The following is a 23,203-nucleotide window of genomic DNA, read 5'->3' on the forward strand; positions in this document are numbered from 1 at the left end:
AAGCAAAAAAAAAAAAAAAAAAAAAAAAACAAACCCCAAACCACAACAAAGCATTGCAAGATAAAACCTGCCAAAATTCTACTGAGTTCAGTTTATTTTGGGCATCTACTGCCAACCCCGGGCAGCAGTCTGTGGTTTGTGTGCCCAATAAGAGTCTGTTGGAGAAAACTAACTTTTCCTTTGCGAGTGGTTAATCTTCTGGGTTAGGAGTGGGGGCTTGTGTTTACTTCCAGCCTCAAGCACTGGGACCCCATCTGGCTTACACCCGTAGGCCCTCGTGTTGGCCTCCTTTCTTCTGTGGTGAAAGGCTCAGTGCCATCGGAGAAAAGCTGTGGCAGAGAGAGCTGCTATAAAGACAACAGTCAGGATGCACTGTTTTTCTCCGTGTCTCCCCGGCTGTCCTGGAACTCACTCTGTAGACCAGACTGGCCTCAAACTAAAAGATCTGCCTAACTGTGCCTCCAGAGTGAGTGCTGGGGTTAAAGCCGTGCCCTTCTGCAGCCCAGTGCTCCTTTCAGCCCTTTACATCCCAGCTGGGTGCGTTTTTCACCATCTGAGACTTTTAAAAAAACATGGTGAGCACCCTGTGCAGCCTCTTGATTTTAAATTTACTCCATCTGACAAAACTGGATTCTTTCTCCCTCCCTCCCTCCCTCCCTCCCTCCCTCCCTCCCCACTCCCCCCTCCATCCCCCCTCCCTCCCTTCTTTCCTTTTTCAGATAAAACTCTCTGGATTTGAGGTTGATTACCTCGGGCATGTTAGGGTGCTGTGAGGTAGGGAGTCGTGTTTCTGACCGAAAGCACCTGCCATGCGCTGCACTGGGCTTGTGGCGTCTTAACAAAGAATCTGTAGCCTCACCTTGTGGCTCTTTCTCAGACAAGACACCCTCGAGAAGAGTCCAGTTTTGCTTTTCTGACCTAGTGGTGCGCGCCCTTAATCCCAGCACTAGAGAGGAAGATAAAAGGAGACAGCTCTCACTCACAGCCCCATTCTGAGACTCCTGGAGGCGGGATCGCCATTTTGGACTGAGGTACGAGCCAGTGGCTGGCTGTTGTGCTTTCTGACCTTCAGGTTGAACCCCAGTTTCTATCTCTGAGTTTTTATTAATCAAGCTTCAGTCCAGACTTATTTTACAGTTTTATAAATTTTGATACTTCCTTTTTATTTCTTCGAAGTTCCGTCTGTAGAGTGCCCCCGTCCAGGATGTAGCTATACCATTGGGCATGGTTACCTACCCATCTAAGGGTATAGAAGCCCAGTGCGTGTGCTTCGTATGTGGGCAGTGGCTAGAGGAGAGAGTTTACCTCATATTTAATAACGACACAACGCATCATGAAGATACTACAGCTTTTTATAACAATTTTCTTTCTTTTTGTCCTAGTTGGCTTTCTGTTGTTGGGATAAAACACCATGGCCAAAAACAACTTGGGGAGTAAAGGATTATTTCAGTTTACAGCTTATAGTCCATTGTGAGGGGAAGAGAGGGCAGGACTTTGAGACAGGAGCTGAAGCAAAGGCAATGAAGGAATGCTGCTTACTGGCCCGTATTCAGCTACCTTTCTTATAGATCCCAGGACTTTCCCAGGGGTGGCACCTCCCACAGTGGACTGGGCTCTTCCACGTGAATCATTAATGAAGAAAATGCATTGCCCCCATCCCACACATCCGTACTTGCTTACAGGCCAATATAGTGGAGGCATCTTTTCCGATAAGGTTTCTCCTGCTGATTGACTCTGGTTTGTGCCAAGTTGACAAAAGGAACAAACACCCCCAACCAGTACTGATGGGGACTCCTGCACAACCGAGGCGTCTTCCTGGCCCCTGGATCAGGCACAAACCACATCCAAACGCCTGTTTGCACAGAGAGATCCTTTATTCATCAGGGAAGAACAGTTAAAGAGGCTGCTTTCTGACTCAGGCACCTTTCTCAGCCTTTGGGCACCACATTGTCCCAAGGCCAGTGCCACAGTGGTCTTCTCAACAACAACAACAACACAGACTACTTTAAACTGGGCATTGTATGCCTTTAATCCGGCACCAGGAGGCAGAGGCCAGCCTGGTCTACTGGGTGAGTTTGAGTTCCAGGCCAGCCTGGTCTACAGAGGGATTTCCAGGACAGCCAGGAGAAACTTTGTCCCCAAAAACAAAAACAAAAAAACAAACAGAAAACTTCAGATGCTGTTTTTTTTTTTTTTTTTTTTTTTTTTTTTCCAATTAGTCTTGCTGTGTAACATACCTGTTAGGATCTGAATGCTTAAGCTGATAGTTTGAAGTGGGCACCCCTACCTTTTCATAAGGGGTCAAATCTCATTAGTCACCAAGGTGTCCCAGCTCCCAACACCATGGGCACCAGGAATATGCGGGCATCTAAAACACTGAGCCCATAGCAAACCCCTGCTGGGTGCTTTGGTTTAATTTAGTTGAAGGTTGACTTTGTGTTTCTGTCCTCTGAGAGAGTGAGGGCAGTTTCCTGAGACTTTAAAAGTGTTAGGTTTCAAACCTAACACCTAAAGAGGCTGAGGTGCCTCTTTAACACATCAGAGAGGACCTGGCAGCGATGCTCTCCCGGCAATCCCTCAGTCCCTATCTGTTACTGGGCCCTCCTAAATGACTTACCCCACTACCTACGCTAAACTTCTCTAGCCCAGGGCTGCCCTTCCCAATATAATTCAAACATTTGGGTGGCCGCTCTCTCTGTACCGTTGGGCTTCCTGGCTGCTGCACCTGGTTTCCCTCTTCCCGTGTCAACTTACCCTCCCCTCCCCATCTCCCTACTTGTCTCTCATGAGTCTTCCTTTCTTGAGAAGCTTTTTAAAAAGATATGTAATTTATTTTTATTTTGTGTGCATTGGAGTTTTGTCTACATGTATGTGTGTGTGAGGTGTTGGATCCTGGAGTTAGAGACAGTTGTGAGCTGCCATGTGGATGCTGGGAATTGAACCCGGGTCCTCTGGAAGAGCAGCTCCAGGGGACTTTTATAGAGAACTTTCCAAACTTTTCTGGACGTGAGTGAGGGGTTCTAGAGCCTACGGTCCTGTGGTACGCCGGTGAGGGGGCGGTCCAAAGTTTTTTTGAAGTAGAGACCGGGAGTTTTTAAACACAGCACCCATGAAAACGTGGATCCTGGATCTGTAAGCTAACTGCGGCGGGGTGATCCTGAAGTTGCGCCTGCCATTCCATCTTTCCGGGTCTTCGGGAGAGCTCTGGAGCCTAGATAGAAAAATGAGGACCCTGGGGTGCACCGAGCGTCGCGCACCCCAGAGGCTGGTTGAAGTACATTGACTGGGATTTGTTTTGATTCTCGGAAGCCTAAGGTGAGTCTTCTGGGCTGGCGGAGACTGGGCGCCTGCTGGTGCTTAGCTGAAGGACAGCGCAGCTCTGCGCGGAAGCGGAGTGTAAGAGAAAACATTTTCTGGGCCCAGGCAAAGAGCCCATGTCTGCTGGGAGAGCCTAGAAACCCTGGTGCCGCTTTTCAAGTCAGAAACTGGGGTGCAAGCTGATCTGGCCTCTGAAAGCACCGGAGCCTTGGGTTCGGGGAGCAGGGAGGAGGAGCATGGTATCCCGAGGGTGTGATTTAGTGCTCTTCCTGGCGGGGCCGGGGCGGCAGCCCAGCTTCCTTTGCAAGGCCCCAGGCAAAAGTCCCCCGCTGTCTTGAACTGCTCCCTGGTACCTGGGTGCTCACCGAGAAACACTTGTTGATAGAATCTTGTGCCCAGCGAGTAGCAGTTTTGCCTTTCCTGAGGTGGAAACTTTGTGCATTTAGTATATTCTTTGGAAGAGTCTCTGCAGAAGCTGGCTTTGATTATCTACACACAAGTTGTTTTTCAGGACTTTTGTACCCAGCTAGGGCGCGCAGTATGAGACTCATGTCGTATCATGAGATGCAGAACCTGTTCAGGACCTTAGTGTCTTCAAATGTAGCTTCTCTAAGATGAAGTGCCGCACTCCACACAAGCTTGGGCCAGAGATGTCATACCACAAACTCTAGTCTTGCTTCTCTTTGGCCCATCATACTCTCAGATGGAGTTCTTTCAGGCAGGGCCTGGATTGATGTCTGACTTGAATAAACAGCTCAAGTGTTGGAACACTCGAGTTTCCATCCCCCAATACAGACAGCACCGTGGTCTCTGTCTTATGCCTGTCTCTCAAATGCTTTCCGAGACTCTTGTAGTTCACAATCGCCTGAGGTGTCCATGAACACATCAAAGCGTATGCTGGTGGCCTACCAGACTCTCCCAGCATCCCTCAGTCCCAACCTGTTACAGAATCCATCTGGCTAGTAAACCCTACCCCTACCCGAAACTTCTCCAGCCCGGGAACTGGTCTAGGCTACCCTCCTCCAGCCCCCTTTCCTCATATAACTCAGCCATTTGTCTATGACAGCCCTCTTGGCCTCTTGGTCTCCTGTCTCTCCCCTCTCTCCTCCTCTCTCTCCCCACATGGCTCAGCCTGCCAGTCACGTCCACTCTGGACGCTCAGATGTCCCTGCCTCTGACTATGCTTCCTCTTATCGACAGTAAACCTTCTCCTCCACCATACCCAAGAGCAACGGTGTCCTCCTTTCATTTTTTGTTTCCTGTGTCTCTTAAGCTCATTCTGGATTCCAAGGTGGGAGAAAGCAATTTAGAGGCCAGCCCAGGCTATGTAGCCTGATGCTGTCTTAGAAAAGAAAAGAAAAAAAAAAAAATGAAATCCAGAACCCCTCTCTTGCCTCTAAGCCAAAGGCAGTGCATCAGATGACCAATAAGGTGTGTTAAAATTAGGAAATTGTAATAACTCATCTGCTTTCCTGCTAGATGGCAGTGTCTAATAGTGAATCAAAGACTCCATTGTTACTGTGTTATTGATCACTTTGTATTCTTCAAGGACCAAAGTAAAGCAGTTCCCAAGTTTGCTCTTATAAACAACATTCACAAACCCCCTCAGGATTATATCTAGGAAATAGAGGAAAAGGTTATAATTTGGTCCATGTTACATGTATGTATAAATTTGGCTTTGTACAAAAACCTTCCCAGCCTGTATTTAAGTGCTTTTATACTTATGTAGAGTTGATTTTCCCAAGAAATGTTGCATTTCACTCAGCTCTCATCATTTTACACCAAACACCCTCTCCCCCAGGCTCATGTCTGCACACTTGGTTCTCAGCTGATGATGCTGTTTTGGGAGGTTGTGGAGCCTTTAGGAGGTGTGGCCTCAGTGATGGAAGGAGGTGACTGTTATGCCCAGATCATGGAGTCTCCCCAAAACCAGCTAGGAGACCGAACCCTGTATGTAAAAGCAAAGAGCATTTATTCAAGTTTGACCTTGGACTCTCCGTGTGTCCAACTATTGTCATGATTGGAGAGCCCCAGCTCAGTTGGAGTTGGGTTTTTATAGTAGCAAAGATGGGGGTGAGGGATTTCTAAGATTCAGGACCCCTGATTGGCTGACATTTGTCTAGGGGTGTCCTGGTGAAAAGCAATGGGTATGTGTTGGCAGGTGATCCTATCTACAATGGTTGGGATTTCTTTTGGGTGGTCTGTTCCTCGGAGGTGCCTGTGTGGTCTCAGTTTGTGGTCTTTATGGGGAAACAGATATTGCCTCAGGGTAAACTACTGAGACTCCGGCCTCTATTGAGCTTGTCAGGGCTGGGTCCTACAGCGACTAGGGGTGACTGTGAAGGTTATATTGGCCACTGGTTCTGATTTGTGGGAGCACTCACCACCTGATACTCCCATTACCATGGAGCTATTTGATCCACCATCCTTCTCCAGCAGGATGAACTGAAATCCTTTGAAATGGAAAGCCAAAGTAAGTCCTTCCTCCTGTAAGCTGCTGCTGTCAGGCTTTGTTTTCCTTACAGTGATAACACTTCATGACTATAGGGAACATTTCCGAAATGGGCTTTGGAAAAAGGAAACATTAAGCTTATTTTAATTGACATGCTTTCTAAATACTTTTTGAAAAAGCTTATGTAAAACCTTAATTAACAGAAAGAAATACTGAATTACTATAAAGGAAACCGGAGCTGGGCATGTCTTTAATCCCAGCACCCTGGAGGCAGAGGCAAAAGGATCTGTGTGAGTTCGAGCCCAGCCTGGTCTACACAGCAAGTTCCAGGACAGCCAGAGCTACACAGAGAAACCCTGTCTTCAAAACAGAAACAAAACAAAACCACAAAAATAAACAAAAAACAAAAAGGAAAATAAAAATAATTCCAATCATGTAGGTCAGTGGTAGATCATTTGCCTAATTAGTGTGTTTGAAGTCCTTAGGTCAGTCCATAGCCCCTCCCCACCCCCAGAAGTCTTGGGAAATGTCTAGAATGTCTGCAACATTTCCCAAGAGGTACTGGTGTTCAAAGTTGGTTCAGCAGTACAGAAAAGGCAAGTTACATTCTGGGAGCAGCAGGAACACAGACCTCGAGGAGGAGACCAGGGAGTAAGGTAGAGGAGGTAGAGGAATAAAGTGGGGTGCACATCCATGTTATTTTTTCCATGTTAGGGATGAAGCACAGGGCCTTGTGTATGGTGGGCAGGTGATCTACCAATGAGCTACAGCCCCATACTGGGCCTCTTTTTAGAACCTTTGCAAAGGCATGCACAGACTTCAGTAAGATTTTCATTCTAGGGCATTAATTTATACTTAGCTGAGTGCAGAATCCAAGGGGCTGGGGCGGGGAAGAACACCAGTTTTGGGGCTTTGAGGGAACCACTGTCAGAATAAATGAAGGGTCTTGATGGGGCATAGTTGAAAGGAGGCAGTAAAAAGTGCTTGAAAATAAGACACATTCCTGCCAGCATACCATGGCATTTCTTCCTAAGGACGGCCACACTTTAAGGGGGTGTATTAGAGATTTTTGTTTGTTTGTTTTGCTTTCAAGACAGGTGCTCTTAGTGGCTGCAGCTGAGCACTTGTATCCTGTGAGAACCCCAAGAGCAGGTCGGTACAGATACCTGAATAAAAACGAGACGGGCAACCCTGGGTAGTGTACACCAGCCATGCGTGTGATGCATTGCAGAAACTCAGCTCTTAGAGTTAGGAGTTGGTTAGTTAGAGACCATTTTAGACATTACAGACCGCCGCCTATAAACAGATACATTCCTCTGTCCGGGAAAAGAATATTACGGGGCATTGTCCTGAATGACTCAGGTTCACCCGGGAGGCAAAGATGAAACAGAAACACAGGGAGCCTCCTCCTCTTGGGGTGCCATTACATTGGAGCTTGAGGGCTTTGATGATGCTCTCTGTGGGTCCACCTGTCCTCACCAGCTGGAGGACTTGTGACTTGATGACACGCTCCTGGCTAATTCCTAGCATGGGTTAGATTGAGTGCTATTATTGTAAATGTACCCTAAGGCCTGGCAGGTTGCTGAGGGTGTAATTCAGCTACTAAAGGCTGCTCTTCGGGGTGAATATTTAATCATAGCCAGGTTCCTGACACCTTCCTACACTCCTGGCTTCGGCAGGAAACTAACTTGAGGTTCTCTACATGCAAGGGAATCTTGAATTATTTGTTGGTAGTTGATATGACCGATTAAAAATTGCAAAAAGGCCCTCCAGTCATCCTGAGATCTTAGCTATAAATATATCCCAAGCTAGTTTCAGAATCTCTACCTTCTGTTTTCCTTTACTCTCGACCTTCCTGTCCTAAAGCCGCCACTGTTGGTGGTGTCTCTTTCCTTTCTATTGATCTTGGAGTCAGGTGACCTGATTTAGACCCACTGCTAAAAATATGATCCCAGGCCAACTGCTGAAATTTAGTGAGGCTTAACTTCAGTTTTGTAATAACTGGAATTAATAATACTCACCTTGTTTTTCCAAGGTGGTTACAAGTAATATTAGACGAAGTGACAGATTTAAAACTCTTCGCAAAATGTTACAGTCTTAAGTTGACTTCTCATGGTTTATATGATTGTATATGTGATTGGCGTGGGGTGAATATGGCGTGTGACAGTGGGTACCTGTGAAGGTCAGAGGACGGTTTTCTGGAGGTTGTTTCTGGTCTTCCACCACGAGTTCAGGGATTGAACATAGGTTGGCGGCTTTCTATGATAAATGTTTTTACCCACTGAGCCATCTTGCTGGTCTGAGGTGGTGTAGTTTTATTCTCATCTAAGATGTTAATAGTTCACTACCTAATCTGGGTCATATTAATTATAGCTATAGTAAATTACTTTTGCACATACAATGAAAGTTTAATACCCTCTCTGCCATGCAGGGGAAAGGATGAGGTTTATTACTTGCCGTGAATCCACTGAGGATCACAAATACTTAGCCACTTCCCCAAATTTATACGGTCTGAATGGCAGACCCGAACCTGGGATTCAAAGTGCTAGGTCCACGTCTTATGTAGCTAATAGCTATCAATATGTGCTGAGTAGAATCCTGCAGGGCACTTCCGAGGTTCCTAGAGCCTTTTCTTCCCTTCCTCTTGGTCCCACCTGATGACAACTGTTCTACTCAGACTCGTTTGTTCTCCGTGGTAGCATCATTTAGTGTGACTTTTATAGCATTGACATTAAAAATGAGGAAAGAAGACATGAATTTCAGAGCTAAACTGTTTCTGGTTGTAGTACTTGCCAGAGTTATGATTTTGTAAAAAACTTAAGTTTTTGAGATTATAATATAATTACATGTGCACATAATTTATCATGTGCCCCTTCCCTTTCATCCCTTCAACCCCTCTCATATATCCCCTTGCTCTCTCACAAATTTATGGCCTTTTAAAAATTGTTAAACACTTTATATATATATATAAATATATATAAACATATATATATTTATACACACATATCTATAAAGCCAACTCAATCTGTATAATGTTACTCGCATGAATAGGGCTGACCGCTTGGTACTGTCTAATCAGTTTGAGGACTCTTCATGGGGAACACCATTTCTCCTGTTCCCAGAATTCCTTGCTTGCCTACTGTTATTCTCTGGGGTTGGGACACTATGAGATTCCCCTTCTATGCTGGCATGTATATTGGTATTGTTTTTGTCCAGGTCATGTTTAGGCAGCCATGTTGGTGAGACTTTTATCCCTCACATTTCTGAGAGACACAATCTCACAGCCAACATCCTGTTCTTATGGCTCTTAACAATCTATCCTAAATTTAGTAATCAGTCAATAGAGGGGCTTGAGAAATGGCTCAGGAGTTAAGAGTTCTTGCTGTGGATTGGGTGGCTCAATCCAGTGGGTGGCCCACAGCCTTCCTATAACTCTAGCTCCAGTGTATCCAGTGTCTTCTATGGCCTCTGTTGGTACACGCACACACACACACACACACACACATGAGTTCACAGACACAAGCACATACACACACACACACACACACACACACACACACACACACACACAAAAACCAAAATAAAACAGTCATGAAAGAGGAGCATGCTGTTAAGATACAGGCCCGTCTCCTGACCTCTGTTCCAATATTATCTTTCTAGTTCATCTCCATTTCTGCATCCTGGAGACACGTGACTCAGACTTAGAATCCAGCCCTTAACATACAGTGTCCTCTAGTTCTGCTCCCATTCTGCCTCCGTAGAACTTTGCCCAGGATGTCGGAGTTACGGCATATCAGGGATAAAAAGCAGTCATGGTTACCATCCTGTGCCTTTTAAGAGGTTTTGTTTTTCTCTCCTGAGAAGGTTGGGAAGGTAACTCAGTCAATACGCTGCTCACCTCAAATGCACAAGGCCCTGGGTTTTATTCCTAATACCCCATAAATCTGGGCATGTTAATGGACGCCTATAATCTCATCATTTAGGAGGTCGAATCGGGTGGGGAAGGGATCAGAGGTTGGCTACACCAGTGAGTTTGAGGCCAGCCCGGCTTCATGAGGGTCTGTCTTAAAAACACCAAAAGAAAAAAAAAAAAAAAGCAGCCAGTTCAGATTCATGAAAATCTTTTTTTTTTAATATTTATTTATTTATTATGTATACAATATTCTGTCTGTGTGTATGCCTGATGGCCAGAAGAGGGCACCAGACCCCATTACAGATGGTTGTGAGCCACCATGTGGTTGCTGGGAATTGAACTCAGGACCTTTGGAAGAGCAGGCAATGCTCTTAACCTCTGAGCCATCTCTCCAGCCCCCATGAAAATCTTATTGCCCACATCCATTGCTTTCTTGTAATCCCACAAAAGACTCAGCAGATAACCCAGTAAGCAGAATCCCTCCCTGAGCTGGCTGGTTTCTTCAGTTCATCACTGTTTCATCTTTAACCAAAGCCTGAGCCTTTATTATTTTTTTCCTCCAGCCTTTTCAGAAGTGGGCATGTGGTCTGTTTCTTACTCCTTTGAGACCTGGTTAAGAAGTGACTTCATCTTACTAACCCTGGAGTCCAGTCTTCTAATGGCAGAGAAATTAGGAAGAGATCTGAGACGTGGGATTTGATAGGGCTGTGTGGCCTTGGGCAAGTTAGGTAACCATTCTGGTCTCAGCTACTTTCTTTCTGAGTGAGGTGTTAGGCATATGTATGACTAGGTATTCAGTTTAGTGAGGTATACGATCTGATCTAAAAGGTTCCTTTTGGTTTAAGACTTCACTGCTTTTATGCACTAAACCTATGTCTATCAGCTCATATGGCTAAAAGATTATTCATTTGTTGCAGTGTTTTTGGATGGCGCTGTGTCTGAGGACTCCGACTGCTCTGATAATAGCCTGAGAAGACGGCATGCTGTTCCTTCCCAGCGCCAAGCCGGACCCATTCTGAACCTTGGATCTCAGTCCTTCATGGAGACCAGCTCCCGGCAGGAAATCGGCACCCAGATGGTTCCTCCATGTGAAGTTGTCTCTGGCTGCGGGCTGACTGGAGGACACCTGGTAGCCAGGCCAGCCCTTTCTCAGTCATCCGGGACAGGGCAGCATGATGCGGATTCAGAGGCGGAAGCTTCTGGCGTCTTGCCTGTGCGTGACGGCTGCTGTCTTTCTGATGGTCACCCTGCAGGTACTGGGAATCCGGGCTGTGTAGAGCGGGTTCGTTGCTAGGCCCTCAGCAGCCCCTTCCTTTCCAGTTCTCTTCCCTTTCCTCAGAGAACTCTGAGTAATTGCTGTCTGCTTAACTTTTCTGCATCCTGAGCCCATGCTACACAATACAAAAGAGAACACCCTAGTTCCGTTTTTCTTCTCTTATTTTCTTGTGTGTGTGCGTGTGTGTGTGTGTGTGTGTGTGTGTGTGTGTGTGTGTGTGTGTGTCTAGGTTTCTGCTGGTAGACCAGCATGGTATGGAACTCTGGATACTTCTGTTTCTGATTCCTAAGTGTTGGGATTAGAGGAAGGAGCCATCAGGCCCATTTGGGAGAACATTTTCTTTTTCTTTTTAGAATTGTCTCATGAAACCCAGGTGAACCTCAGAATTGATACGTATTCAAGGATAACCTTGAACATCTGATTTTCCTGCCTCTAATGCCCTAAGTGTGTGACTATAGTCATATGTCATCACGTTCAGTTATTTTTTTAAAAAAAAATTTATTTAAAAATTGTTCTCATATAGTGTATTTTGATTGTGTTTTTCCTCTCTTCCAACTTTTCTCCAGTCCTTCCTACCTATCCAGCTGTTTGTTTTCTCTCTTAAAAAAAAAAAGCAGAGAAACACAAAAACTAAAATCAAAACAAATAAAAATAAGACCAAAAAAGTCAAAATGAAACAAAGAGCCCACAGAAAAAAATGGAGCGTTTTTGTGTTGGCATGGAGCCTGCCATGCAGTGTGGTTGATCCATCCCGTGACACCCCATTGGAGAAAATTGATTTTTCCATTGCCAGGTTGTATCAAGTCTAGATAGCGTCTTAGTCAGGGATGGGAGCCAGAGCCCAGTTTCCTGTCTCAGTGCTGGGATAGCATCTGCTTGACTCTGTGCAGGTCCTGCACATGCGGCTACGGTCTCTGTGAGTCCATATGGGCATCAGTACTGTTTTGTGTGGAAGACACCATTACCTCTGGCTCTTTCTGCCTCCTCTTCCATGGAGATCCTGACCCCTGAGGTGAGGTTTGATGACAACATCCTGTTTAGAGCCGAGGGCTCCGAAGTCTCTCACTCTCTGCACACTGTCCAGTCATGGACTCTGTGTTGCTTGCCACACACTGCAAGAAGAAGCGTCTCTAAGCCGGACTGAGTAAGGCCCTGATCTACTGGTGTAAAAGGATGCGTTAGGAGTCATTTTATTGATCTGTTCCTTTAGCAGGACAATAGTATTCATAGTTTGCCTGTTCTTGGATACTCTAGGAGTCTCAGCAGTTCTATTTAAGGAGCAGGCCTTACATCCAATCAGAAACCGATCAGTTACTACCATAACTGTTGTGCTACTGTTGAACTGTAGGTAGGTAGCTGGTATAAGTTGCAGGGTTTGTAGCTGGCTGGTATTGATCATTCCCTTTCTCCTCTGATAGTATACGGAGCACCTTCCAGCACTGTGGATGCTATTCAATAGGGGTGAAGCTTCTAGTTGGTCCCCAGATGGATGTCTCAGTGTTCAGTGATATAAGGAAGTGCATTTTCAGCAGTAGGGCCTCACCACCAGCTTGTGGAGAGCAACTAGTAACCTTGGTAACAGCCTGGGGCCAGCTCTGTATAGCTCTGGCCTCTCTGCTTTGGTTGGCGTCAGAGGCCAGCGGCATCAACAGACCATGGTTGTCAGGCCAGAAACACAGCCGTTGAGTCCCAGCAGCAGCTCAAGGCCGAATATCATCTTGACCCTGGGTGGCAATCAAGCCATTCCCCTCAGCCCGCTCCCTTCCTCTCTCACCTCATCAGCTCCTCCACAGGCCATGAACCAGCCTGTCTGTCTGTCTCTCTGTCCCTCCCTTACCACAGCATTCCATACCTCTGCTCACTCATATCGTGCCCATCTGGCCGGTGCTGCAAGGTGCCAGGTGGGCCCATGTTTTCTTCTCAGAGCCTGAGGCAGACAGCTCCAGGCCTGAGTTTGGTTCCTGTTGTTCCACTCAGTTCACTGTGATGCTAGGCTGGACCATGCTTCCTTATCACAAAGAGATTATTATAGGTGCAGGAGGGCTCTTGGTAGATGTATCTGGTTGAGTTTCACCTACCCTGGCCGCATGGCATGCTGCTGGAGTCCACTGGTAGGCCGGGGTTAGACTCTTGCAGTATGGTTTTCTTTTTTCTCTAACAAATATGTATCATTTTTCTTTTTGAGACTGGTTTGGTAGATCTGCCCCTGTCCCTGTCTCTCCTGCCCAGGCTAACTTCAAACTCACTCCTGTTCTAGGGGCTCAGGGAGTTTTGACAGTCTTTTTTTTTTTTTTTCTTTTTCTGTAAGATACTGGTTGTACATTAGTAAGAAGGGAGGTCAGATGAAGAGAGGGGTCTGGGGCTGTAAATTAACTTCTTCCCATCAAGCTTTTGGGGGGAGAGCCATGTTATTACATTATAGAAATGCCGAGGAAGCTCTTGGCAAGGGCTGACTTGGTTTCAGTCCCTTAAAGCTAATGTATTTTTTAAGTCTTCTGGAATAGCACTTGGCTTTCATAGAGGAGGTCCTAACATCTTAGTTGGCATGGGTACTGTTGAGAATCTAGTCGAAGTTTTACCTTTTCCTTAGGGAACTTATGGACTCCCGGTGATGTTTGGTGGTCAGTGGCCCTTTTCTCACACCAGGAATAGCAAGCCCATTGAAAAGGAGCTGCCCTTGGTTACTGGGTGCGTGTCCTCTTGTGGACATTATTATTATTAATATTAGCGCTATTATAGTGGAATTGCGCTATCTTAGGAGCAGTTTGCTGATAAAAAGATGAATTTGATTCTTTCTTGCTTCCCTTTTTTGGTATAAGATCTCACTCTGTACCCCATGTTGACCCTGAACTTGGTATCTTACTGCCACAGCCTCTTTTTTTATTTGTTTTTTGTTTTTTTTGAGACAGGGTTTCTCTGTGTAGCTTTGGAACCTGTCCTGGAAATTGCTCTGCAGACCAGGTTGGCCTCAAACTCATAGAGATTCACCTCTGCCTCCTGAGTGCTGGGTTTAAAGGCTTGTGCCACCACCGCCCGACCTCTGCCTCAGCTTCTTAAGTGCTAGGATCACAAGTATATACCATCGCTCTGGCTCTAAAATAATCTCTTTAGTGGAGGGCATGTGCCAGGATGAAGCCCAGGGCTGCTAGTGTATGGGGCAAGCATTCCAGCACTGAGCTACGCCGCAACCCTTCCTGCCCCTTTCCTTCTGTTGGCCTCCTCAACATGGACAGCACAGTCTCCAGAGCTTTGAGAAACAAATTTTTATTCTTTAGAGATTATCAGCCTCAGGTATTCTGTTATAGCATTACCCAGTGGAACAAGACAGGAGGTTATCCAGAATTGTCCACTGAGGTAGAAGGTAATCACACAGGTCATTAAAACCAGAGAGCCTTTCCTGGATTTCTTCACAGAGGGGGCAGTGGCAGGAGCAAGAGGAGTGGTAGCAATAGATCTGAAGATTGAAAATGGGACCGAGAGCCAAATAAGCGTTGTGAGCTATGCCTAAAAGAAAAAGCAAGAGGTGTACTGTCCCGCAGGCTCTGTAGAGGATGTAGCTATTCTGGCCTTTTGATTTTAGACTATGTGGCCGTCTCTAGCTCCTGCCCTCCAGAACTGTGAGGTTGTAAGTGTGTTATTATAAAGGGGTTGTGGTATGTTGTTACAGAAAACTGTCAGGAAGAGCTCTGTTGAATGAAATGGAAGCATCACATTCTGATAACGGTTGTCTTCACTCTCAGGTCGTGGTTGAGCTTGGAAGATTTGAAAGGAAGAAGTTTAAAAATTCCAATCTGCAAGATGGACGTAAAAAAGTGGAGGAAGAGCCTCACCGTCTCCACCCATTTCCTGAAAAGGAAGCCCTAGCCTTGGGTGTGAAGAACACAGTGGACGTTGGGAGCTACCCCATTGTGCTGTGGTGGTCTCCACTGACAGGGGAGACTGGCAGGCTGGGCCAGTGTGGGGCAGATGCTTGCTTCTTCACCATCAACCGGACCTTCCAGCAGCATCACATGACCAAGGCCTTCCTCTTCTACGGTGAGTTGGGCGTCTCCTTCCTCCTTTTGCCTGTTAATGTCTTGTTCAAAGGCGAGTTACTACTCATTCCCCCCTCCCCCCAGAGGCCAGAGCTCTCCTTGAATATGTATTAGAACACCTGATTTCTTCAGTGTTGGCTATGCGGAAGCCTCCGGAGGCATTGAGCAGATTTCAGACAATCCTGGTCAACTGTGCTGGTTTGAATGAGAATGGCCCCACTTGGCTCATACTTTTGAATGAATGATCCCCAGTTGGTGGACTGTTTAGGAAGGTTGAGGAGGTGTGACCTTGTTAGAGGAGGTTTGTCACTGGGGGTGGGCTTTGAGGTTTCAAAAGCCCATGCAAGGCCCAGTCCCCTCTGTCAGGTCTTAGCTACTGCTCCAGCACCATGTCTACCTGCCTGCCTGCCACCGTGTTTCCCACAGTGATGATCATGGACTAACCCTCTGGAACTGTAACCAATCTCCCGATTAAATGCTGTCCTTTATAAGCTGCCTTGGTGTAGCTGGTTGTTTTACCCTTACTCTTCGGGAGGGCCCCAAGTAAAAACACACAGAGAGTTCTTATTACTTATAAATGCCTGGCCTGAGCTTTGCTTGTTTCTTGCCAGCTTTTCTTAAATTAACCCTGTCTACCTTTAGATTCTGGGCTTGTTCCTTTCTCAATTTTGTGTATCTTTTCTTTCCTTCTTATTCCATGTCTGACCGTGTGGCTTTGTGACTGGTCTCTTCTTTTCTCGTTCCTTGATATTTTTCTCCCCAGATTTCTCCTCCTATTTATTCTCTCTTCCTGCCAGCCCCGCCTATCCTTTCTCCTGCCTTGTTATTGACCAGTTAGCTCTTTATTAGACCAATCAGGTGTGTTAGGCAGGCAAAATAACACAGTTTCACAGAGTTAAACAAATGCAACATAAAAGAACGCAACCCATCTTTGCACCATTAAACAAATGTTCCACAGCATAAACAAACGCAACACATCTTAAAATTATATTCTACGACACCTCGGTCATGAGGTCTCTTTGTATCAGTAGAACAGCAATTAAGACACCAGCATAGGCTTGGTTGGGTGGGCTGCTCAGTGGTTTCATAGGTGAATGCAGTGCTTACTAAATCTGTTGCATGGAATTTGGTATTGCTGACATCAGTTGACATATCCATTTGTGATGAAGGCAGGGAATTCTGATGATCATGACAGACATGTAAGTGGACATAAACAAGCATGATGTTGTTTATTTCTTTGACGTTAGATTAATCAGAATCAAAGAGTGGCTGGGGAGAGAGCTAAGTCGTTAAGGTGATTGCTATGGAAACTTTTCTGTCGCTGTGAAGAGACACCAAGACAAATGCAACTTAGAAAGCTCACAGTTCCAGAGGGTAGCAGAGTCTGTGACCAACATGGTGGGGAGCATGCAGCAGGCAGGAAGACATGACACAGGAGCGGTAGCTGAGAGCTTACATTTTATCCAAAATTTGGAGATAGGGAGGAAAAGATAGTCATCCGGAATGGTGAGGATTTTTGAAACCTCAAAGCCCATCCCCAATATCAGCTCTCCAACAAGCTACATCTCCTAATCTTTCCCAGACAGTTCTACCATCGCTTTGGGGTAGCATTGGTTGAGCCATCTTTTCAGCAACCAAATTGGATGTTTATTTGCAAAGCACTGAGGATTGAACCAGAGCCTCATTTATGCTAAGTAAGTGCTTCGTCACTGACTTTTTTTCCTCTGCCTCCAAGTTTTGAAATGTGAAAAATAATACTGAATATTGTAGATGCCATTAGGAATCTCCAGTAGACATTTCTTTAAGTGTAGCAGTGGCTTCTGCCCAGGGAAACAAGTTGAGCACCTATGCCTTCCAACACATACACACACACACACACACACACACACACACACACACACACCCATTATACACAGCGTGCTTTAGCCTCCCTCTTCCTTCTCAGACATTATATAGAATCTTGTGTTTTTATCAGTTAACAATTGCTCTGCTGGGTGACGGTTTCCTTCTATCCTGGCAGGAACGCAAATAGCTGGGACTGGTTGGATCTGGTAAAACAGGACTCTGCTTGGTGACTGTCCAGGACTGCAGATCTGTATGCCCCACACTTAATTTTCTAGTCAGGCTAGGGCCTGTGTTTTGTCAGAGAGCGGACCACTTTCCCTTTAATTTATACAACCCTACATTTCTGGAAAAGTCAAAATAAAACTAGTCTATTTAAACTATTTTTATCAATTCTTTGATAAATTCACACCCATGTTTTTTTTAATCATATTCATCCTGATGTGACGAATTTCTATGTGGTAGTCTTAAAGCAGTCTGTTCTTTTGTCCTTACAGCAGGCTGAGTTGGGCAGGTCTCGCCATTTCTTAGCTGATGATTTGCACTTGAGATGCTATGTGAAGGGTCAATTTAGAGATCAGAGATTAGACCTTAACTGCTTGAATTGCGGTAACGTCCGCCCCTTATGGGCACTCTGAAGTGCCACATACTGATTGGGGACCAGACCAGATCTTACCTGGATTCCTCTTCCAGGAGCACCTGAGATTGTGACCTCTTTTCCTCACTTGCTGATGGAGGGAGTCCAGAGAATTAGTGCCCACCCAAAGAGGGAAGACCACACTAGTAAACTCTGTACCGTCTTTCCCTTGGAAACACAGTTTCCAGTTTATCTTCCCATGGCCATGGGAGATTCCTCTTTTCTACTAAGTTCCACAAAGGTGTGTCAGAGACATCTCTGTCTGCTCACCAGTCTCTACTCATTCCCCAGAATTCCTTGCATTCTACCTCTTGCCTGTTTTTCCCAGACTCCCCTGGTGTAAAATCATCCATACTGCTGAATAAGATCCATGGCTGTCAGCTCAAAGGTGTCTGGTGAGCTCCTTAGTGGAGAAAGTTAGTTAAGAAAGAAATTAAATCAGGGAATTCTGGAGGGGAAGGCTAGTGCCTTACACTGCATTTTTAGGTGGTTAGTAAAGAGTAAAATGAATAGGGTACGGGTTTTTTTTCTTTTAAATCAGCATGCCACTTTTTTTTTCCTCCCAGCATGCATAGATGATATTGCGTAACCAGGCAACCTACATAAGCAGTCAGAAGGACGTTAATGGCTCCTGATCTGATCAGCACATTCACCAGACGCTGCAATTTCTCTGGGTCTAGATCTGCAGTTTACACTTATTGCTCTAAGCGATAGGAAACAAAGAGGAGACCCAGGCCTCTAAATTATCAGTTCTGGAGTACGCTGTTATCAGTCGCTCTGATCGTGGGCACTGTGGGTCTTTCTCTGGGTCGCAGTTAATTAGGTCTCCTGCTGTCCTTGAGAGTTAAACACAAGCAGTAAATCATCAGTAAACTGAGGCGAAGGTGAGCCTAAGGAGCGAGGAGTCTTTTAAGTGAGCTAAAACCAGGGCATATTATTATTGCTATGAACCAGCAGCTTTGGGCAAGCAGTAATTCTGTGTCCTTGGATAGCTGAGAATACCTTAAATGGGGTGCTTTTCCCTGAACCCTAAACAAATGGCCTTTGATAAAGATAATTGCAGGAAGGCAGGTCTCTGTGTTTACCTAGGAGAGAGGAAGGAGGGCCTAGCAGCAGGATCACACATAGCTAGGGGAATGTGATTCGTAAACTCCAACAGCATAGGAGACTGACTGTTCTGCTTAGGTAATATATATATATGCTTAGGTAATAATGAGACTGACTGTTCTGAACTGTGAGAATTAATCCCCAAATATGTAACAGAAGGGGAGTTAGCTATGGCGAAAATCTCCAGCAAGACAGCTACTTTATTCACAGAGCAATAGCGCCCAAATTTTCTTCAGTTATGGTTTAACCTTTATCAGGGCCCCTGGCTCTGATGAGTCACTGTGAAAAGATGTGTAATGTCGCAGCCTGAAGCAAGTCCTCATTCTAGTATTTATGGCAGGGATGAGTCTCTGCCTACCCAGAATTTCTGGCTTCTCACCTTTTTTTTTTTTTTTGTCTGACTGGCAAGGCCACCGTTGTCTAGCTGGAACTCTGGGGTGGAATTAATCAGACCTCACACTAAGGCCTGGTTTCTCATTCTCATTGTCCTCCTTGGGATGGTGGTTGATAATCCCATCAGACTCGGTACAATGATGCCCACGTGGTACAGCAGAGACCAATTCAAAATGTATGTTATGCCCTCCTGACATATAAAGAAAAATGACTTGTGTTTAGTAAGTGTTTCAGTCTTTGTGTGTTTGGGCATGCGGAGGCTGTAATAGACAATTGTATATATTTGTAGAGTCACTGATGGTGACCACGGGTCTTTTCCGCAGTCCCCAGCGTGGATGACAGGGAAACAGTGAGTTCCCTTCAGTGCTCATGGGGTTTCCTCCACTGGGGAGTAGTGCTGGGGAGGCACTCAACAAGAGACCACTTTCCCTCTAATCTTTGCAATCCTACACTCCTGGAAGACTGAATATAAATTGAAAGCAGGGAAGGAGTACAAGCCTCGGTGTTGATAATGAGATTAGGTTCGATCCCAGGCTCAGCTAATTAAAAACAAAGCTTTTCAGCATCCTTGATGCAGTGGGACATGGGACATTTGATCTCTGGGTTGTGCTGAGATTTGCTGGTCTCCCTAAACTCCTCCCATCAGTGACAGTAGCAACCCCAAATTGCTGATGGAAACATGTTCCTATTGCATCACTCTTGGAAAAAAAAAATCCCACAAGCTCCCCAAGGAGTCTCACACCCCCAATTCCCGATGGGCTCCCTTGGTTTGAACGGATCCCTGAAGTTCGATGCTTGAATGTTAGTTCCAGTGCACCGGTGTTGGAGATGCGGTTTCACAAGCAGTGCTTAGACCACGAGGACTCTGCGTGAGTGTAGTAATGTCCTCACTGCAGGAGAGGCTTATCTGAGAAGGGAGTGTGTTATTATAAAAGTGCGTCCCTCCTCTCTCCTGCATGCCCCCACGCGCGGATGCCACAAAGCCCTCCACTATGTAATGACCAAACAATAAGGCTCCTCCTTCTTCAGTTCCAAAAATGTTAGAAATAAATTGATTTTCCTCATACTTTTCTATTTGGGTAACCCATTATAGCAACAGAAAATGGAATAAGGCAAGGCCCTACTTAGTGTTGAGACTCATACAGGACCCTGGCTGATGGCCCAAGTACATACCCCTTTTTCTGCAGATCTCCTTTCTGAGTGCCTGAATTCCTTCTTTCTTTCCTCCCTCCCTCCCTCCCTCCCTCCCTCCCTCCCTCCCTCCCTCCCTTCCTTTCTTTCTTCTAACATCCCATTGACAGTTTTCCCTCCATTCTCTTCTCCTGGTCCCCCCTGTCCTTCCCCCACCAAATCCACTCCTTTTTCAGTTTCTGTTTAGAAAAGGTCAGACTTCCCATGGATATCAACAAAACATGGCTTATCAAGTTGCAGTAAGACTAAGTATCTCCCTTGTACTAAGGTTGGACAAGGCAACCCAGAATGAGGAATAGGGTTCCAAAAGATGGCCAAAGGGTCAGAGACAGCCCTGAACCCACTGTTAGAAGTCCCACAAGAAGACCAAGCTACACAACTATAACATATATGCGGAGGGCTTAGGTCAGTCCCATACAGGCTTCCTGGTTGTCGGTTCCGTCTGCGTGCCTGTCTTAGTCAGTGTCCTATTGCTGCGAAGAGACACCATGACCACGGCAGCCCATAAAGGGAAACATTTAATTGGGGCTGTTTAAAGTTCAGAAGTTTAGTCCATTATTATCATGGTGGGAAGCACGGTGGCATGCAGGCAGACATGGTGCTGGAGAAATAGTTGGGAGTCCCACAGGATCTGTAGGCGGGGAAGAGAGAGTGCCAGCTGCCCTGAAATCTCCCAGTCTGTCCTGAGTGACACACCTCCTCTAACAAGACCACACTTAATTAACAATGCCACTCCTTGTAAGACTGTGGGGGCCATTTTTATTCAGACCACCACAGTGCCTGTTCTGTGCTTGCTGTCCATTTCAAGGGCCTCTTAGTCACCTCCAAACCCAGAAAATGGCTCTAGTGTTGACCTGTCATGAGATCTAGAAACTGGAAGTCATTCCTGGGCCTCCCTTTCCTTCTGTAGGGAACCAGTTCCTCGTACGACTCCCTTGCTTCCATAGTATCTCCTAAATCTTGAAAACGTTTCCTTGCCTCTGCCTCTTTACCAAATTTCTTCTTTTCTCCCGTGCTCCACCTTAACTTCTCGACTTAAGTACCACTACCTCGTCCCTGGACACTGTCCACTCCCAGCAGCCTCCAGTGGTCCTGCCTGCAACTGTCTGCCTCTTCTGTGGCTTTGCCTTCCAGTTGGCAGCTTCCTCTAACCAGGCTGATTTTCTTCTCATGTAATTCCCATGGTTTCCTGCCACCTGAGACCACATGCTGCTTCCTCCTCTGGGATGTCCCTTCTACCCGCCCCCCTCCTCAGTCTCCTTGTTCCACTCATCCTTCCGTCCCAGTTTACTATGTGATTGGTCAATGTGCGCCTTTCCTACTGCATCGTGAGTTTCACAGAAAGGAGGGCAGTTTTCATTTTGCTCCCTATGGCAGTGCCAGGCGTGCCAAGTATTGTCAAAAGAGTTGCCATGGCCAAAAGACTCAGTGTATTTCACGAGTCTCCTGTTCCACACGGTGACAAGAGGGGGCAGCAGAGAGCTGTCAGAGGAGCCGCCGCTGCGAGGTTAGCAGACCAAGTTTGTCAGGCCGTTTAATTAGGAACAGGCTAGGGGAGGGAGAAATGTCAATTTGGAAACCGAGAAGCCAGAGAACAATTTGTTCAGACGAAAAATAGGGTGAGAGTGAGAAGCTTCTAGCTGGAGTTAGGGAAGGGGAGCTGGCAGGGTGTGTGAGCAAGCCTCAGTCTGTATCTGGGCATCCTCATTCACAGGGTTCCTTCCGGGACTGGAGAGGATCCCTCCCCAGTCAGTATACAGGGAAACCGTGCTGCAGACTGGCTGGTGCGTCAGGATGCTGGGGTGGGGAGGTGAGGGTAGGGGGAGTGAGGGGGTAGGGGGTGGCACTTTGTTTTGGCCAGCCCCTTCTGTCCTTTGGGAGCTCAAGGCGCATAGTTGGTGGCAGTTCTGTCCCTTCACAGGATCCAGGACTAATAGGCTGGACCTTGAGACAAGGAAGAGGGTGCAAACTAACATTTTCAAAGTTCTCCATGTTATACCCACAAGCTAGTCTGCTGAGACCATCCTAATTTAACTCATTTGAGAGACGACTGTGCCCTGCTCTGTGAGTTATGGTCATCACTGTCAATCATCCACAAGCTAATCCCAACTTTTAACCCTAGCCTTTTGATTCACAAATCTATGTGTCTCTCATATACTCAGAAGGCGTGAAGATTCTGGCATTTTGATTTATTTATTTATTATGTATACAATATTCAGTCTGTGTGTGTGCCTGCAGGCCAGAAGAGGACACCAGACCTTATTACAGATGGTTGTGAGCCACCATGTGGTTGCTGGGAATTGAACTCAGGACCTTTGAAAGAGCAGGCAATGCTCTGAACCTCTGAGCCATCTCTTCAGCCCCCATTTTTTTTTTTTTTTTTTTTTTTTTACTTAAAAGACATATGTTCTTTTTAAACTGGGCGGTGGTGGCACAAGCCTTTAATCCCAGCACTCGGGAGGCAGAGGCAAGCGGATCGCTGTGAGTTCGAGGCCAGCTTGGTGGAGGAGGATTTGCTTAAGTGTACTTGAAGGCCCCGGATTTTATTCTCAGCATCTCACACAGAAAAGCTACACAGGACACTGTTATCCTAATTATGTATTTGTTTGGTTCCTGGGAAGTAATACTGTATTTTAGGCTGGTGTCCAAGTCCTGTTTGGCTGGTCTGTATAGGAGAATTTTGTCAGCATTGTTCTGGCGATTTTACATGGAAACAAAACGAATGTTTTGTGAGGGTTTCTTGGTCAAAGCTGATACCAGTGTAGGGAGGGAAGCAGTTTATCGGCTCGCAGTTCAGGAACCGGCCTTAAAATCTTTTTAGAGACACCGAATTTCTGACCTTGAGCCATGGATTTCTGCGAGGGCCTCAGGATAGGGCTCTCTCACCCCCACTACCTCCACTACCCATACTGAAATTACTGAGCACGAGAATGGATCACAAGACACATAACGGAACCCACTTTAAGGGTTTATTAAGAGGGAATAAGAGGGGACGCTCAGGCCTGTCTGAAGTGTGTTACGGGAAGACAGCATGGACCGG

The 23,203-nt window shown here is 46.1% G+C and overlaps 1 protein-coding gene across 3 annotated transcripts in view; it reads left to right on the forward strand.

The window, feature by feature from the left end:
• The first annotated feature begins 3,183 nt into the window (after window positions 1-3,183).
• Fut10 (fucosyltransferase 10) overlaps window positions 3,184-23,203 on the forward strand; it is a 64,463-nt gene continuing 44,443 nt past the window's right edge. Inside the window, exons 1-4 of one of the 3 annotated variants that reach the window (XM_050146841.1) lie at window positions 3,184-3,315; window positions 10,601-10,936; window positions 14,700-14,994; window positions 17,014-17,156. In XM_050146841.1, coding sequence (XP_050002798.1) covers window positions 10,856-10,936; window positions 14,700-14,994; window positions 17,014-17,048 — 411 coding nt within the window. In that variant the 5' untranslated portion in view covers window positions 3,184-3,315; window positions 10,601-10,855 and the 3' untranslated portion in view covers window positions 17,049-17,156. Of the gene's footprint in view, window positions 3,316-5,119; window positions 5,269-10,600; window positions 10,937-14,699; window positions 14,995-17,013; window positions 17,157-23,203 lie in introns of those variants that run through there. The other 2 variants (XM_050146840.1, XM_050146839.1) reach the window with 2 other exon arrangements.

Source organism: Alexandromys fortis, unplaced genomic scaffold (genome assembly GCF_014885135.2).
Source record: "Alexandromys fortis isolate MF-2015 unplaced genomic scaffold, M_Fortis_MF-2015_v1.1 scaffold_55, whole genome shotgun sequence".
Classification (NCBI taxonomy): Eukaryota; Metazoa; Chordata; class Mammalia; order Rodentia; family Cricetidae; genus Alexandromys; species Alexandromys fortis.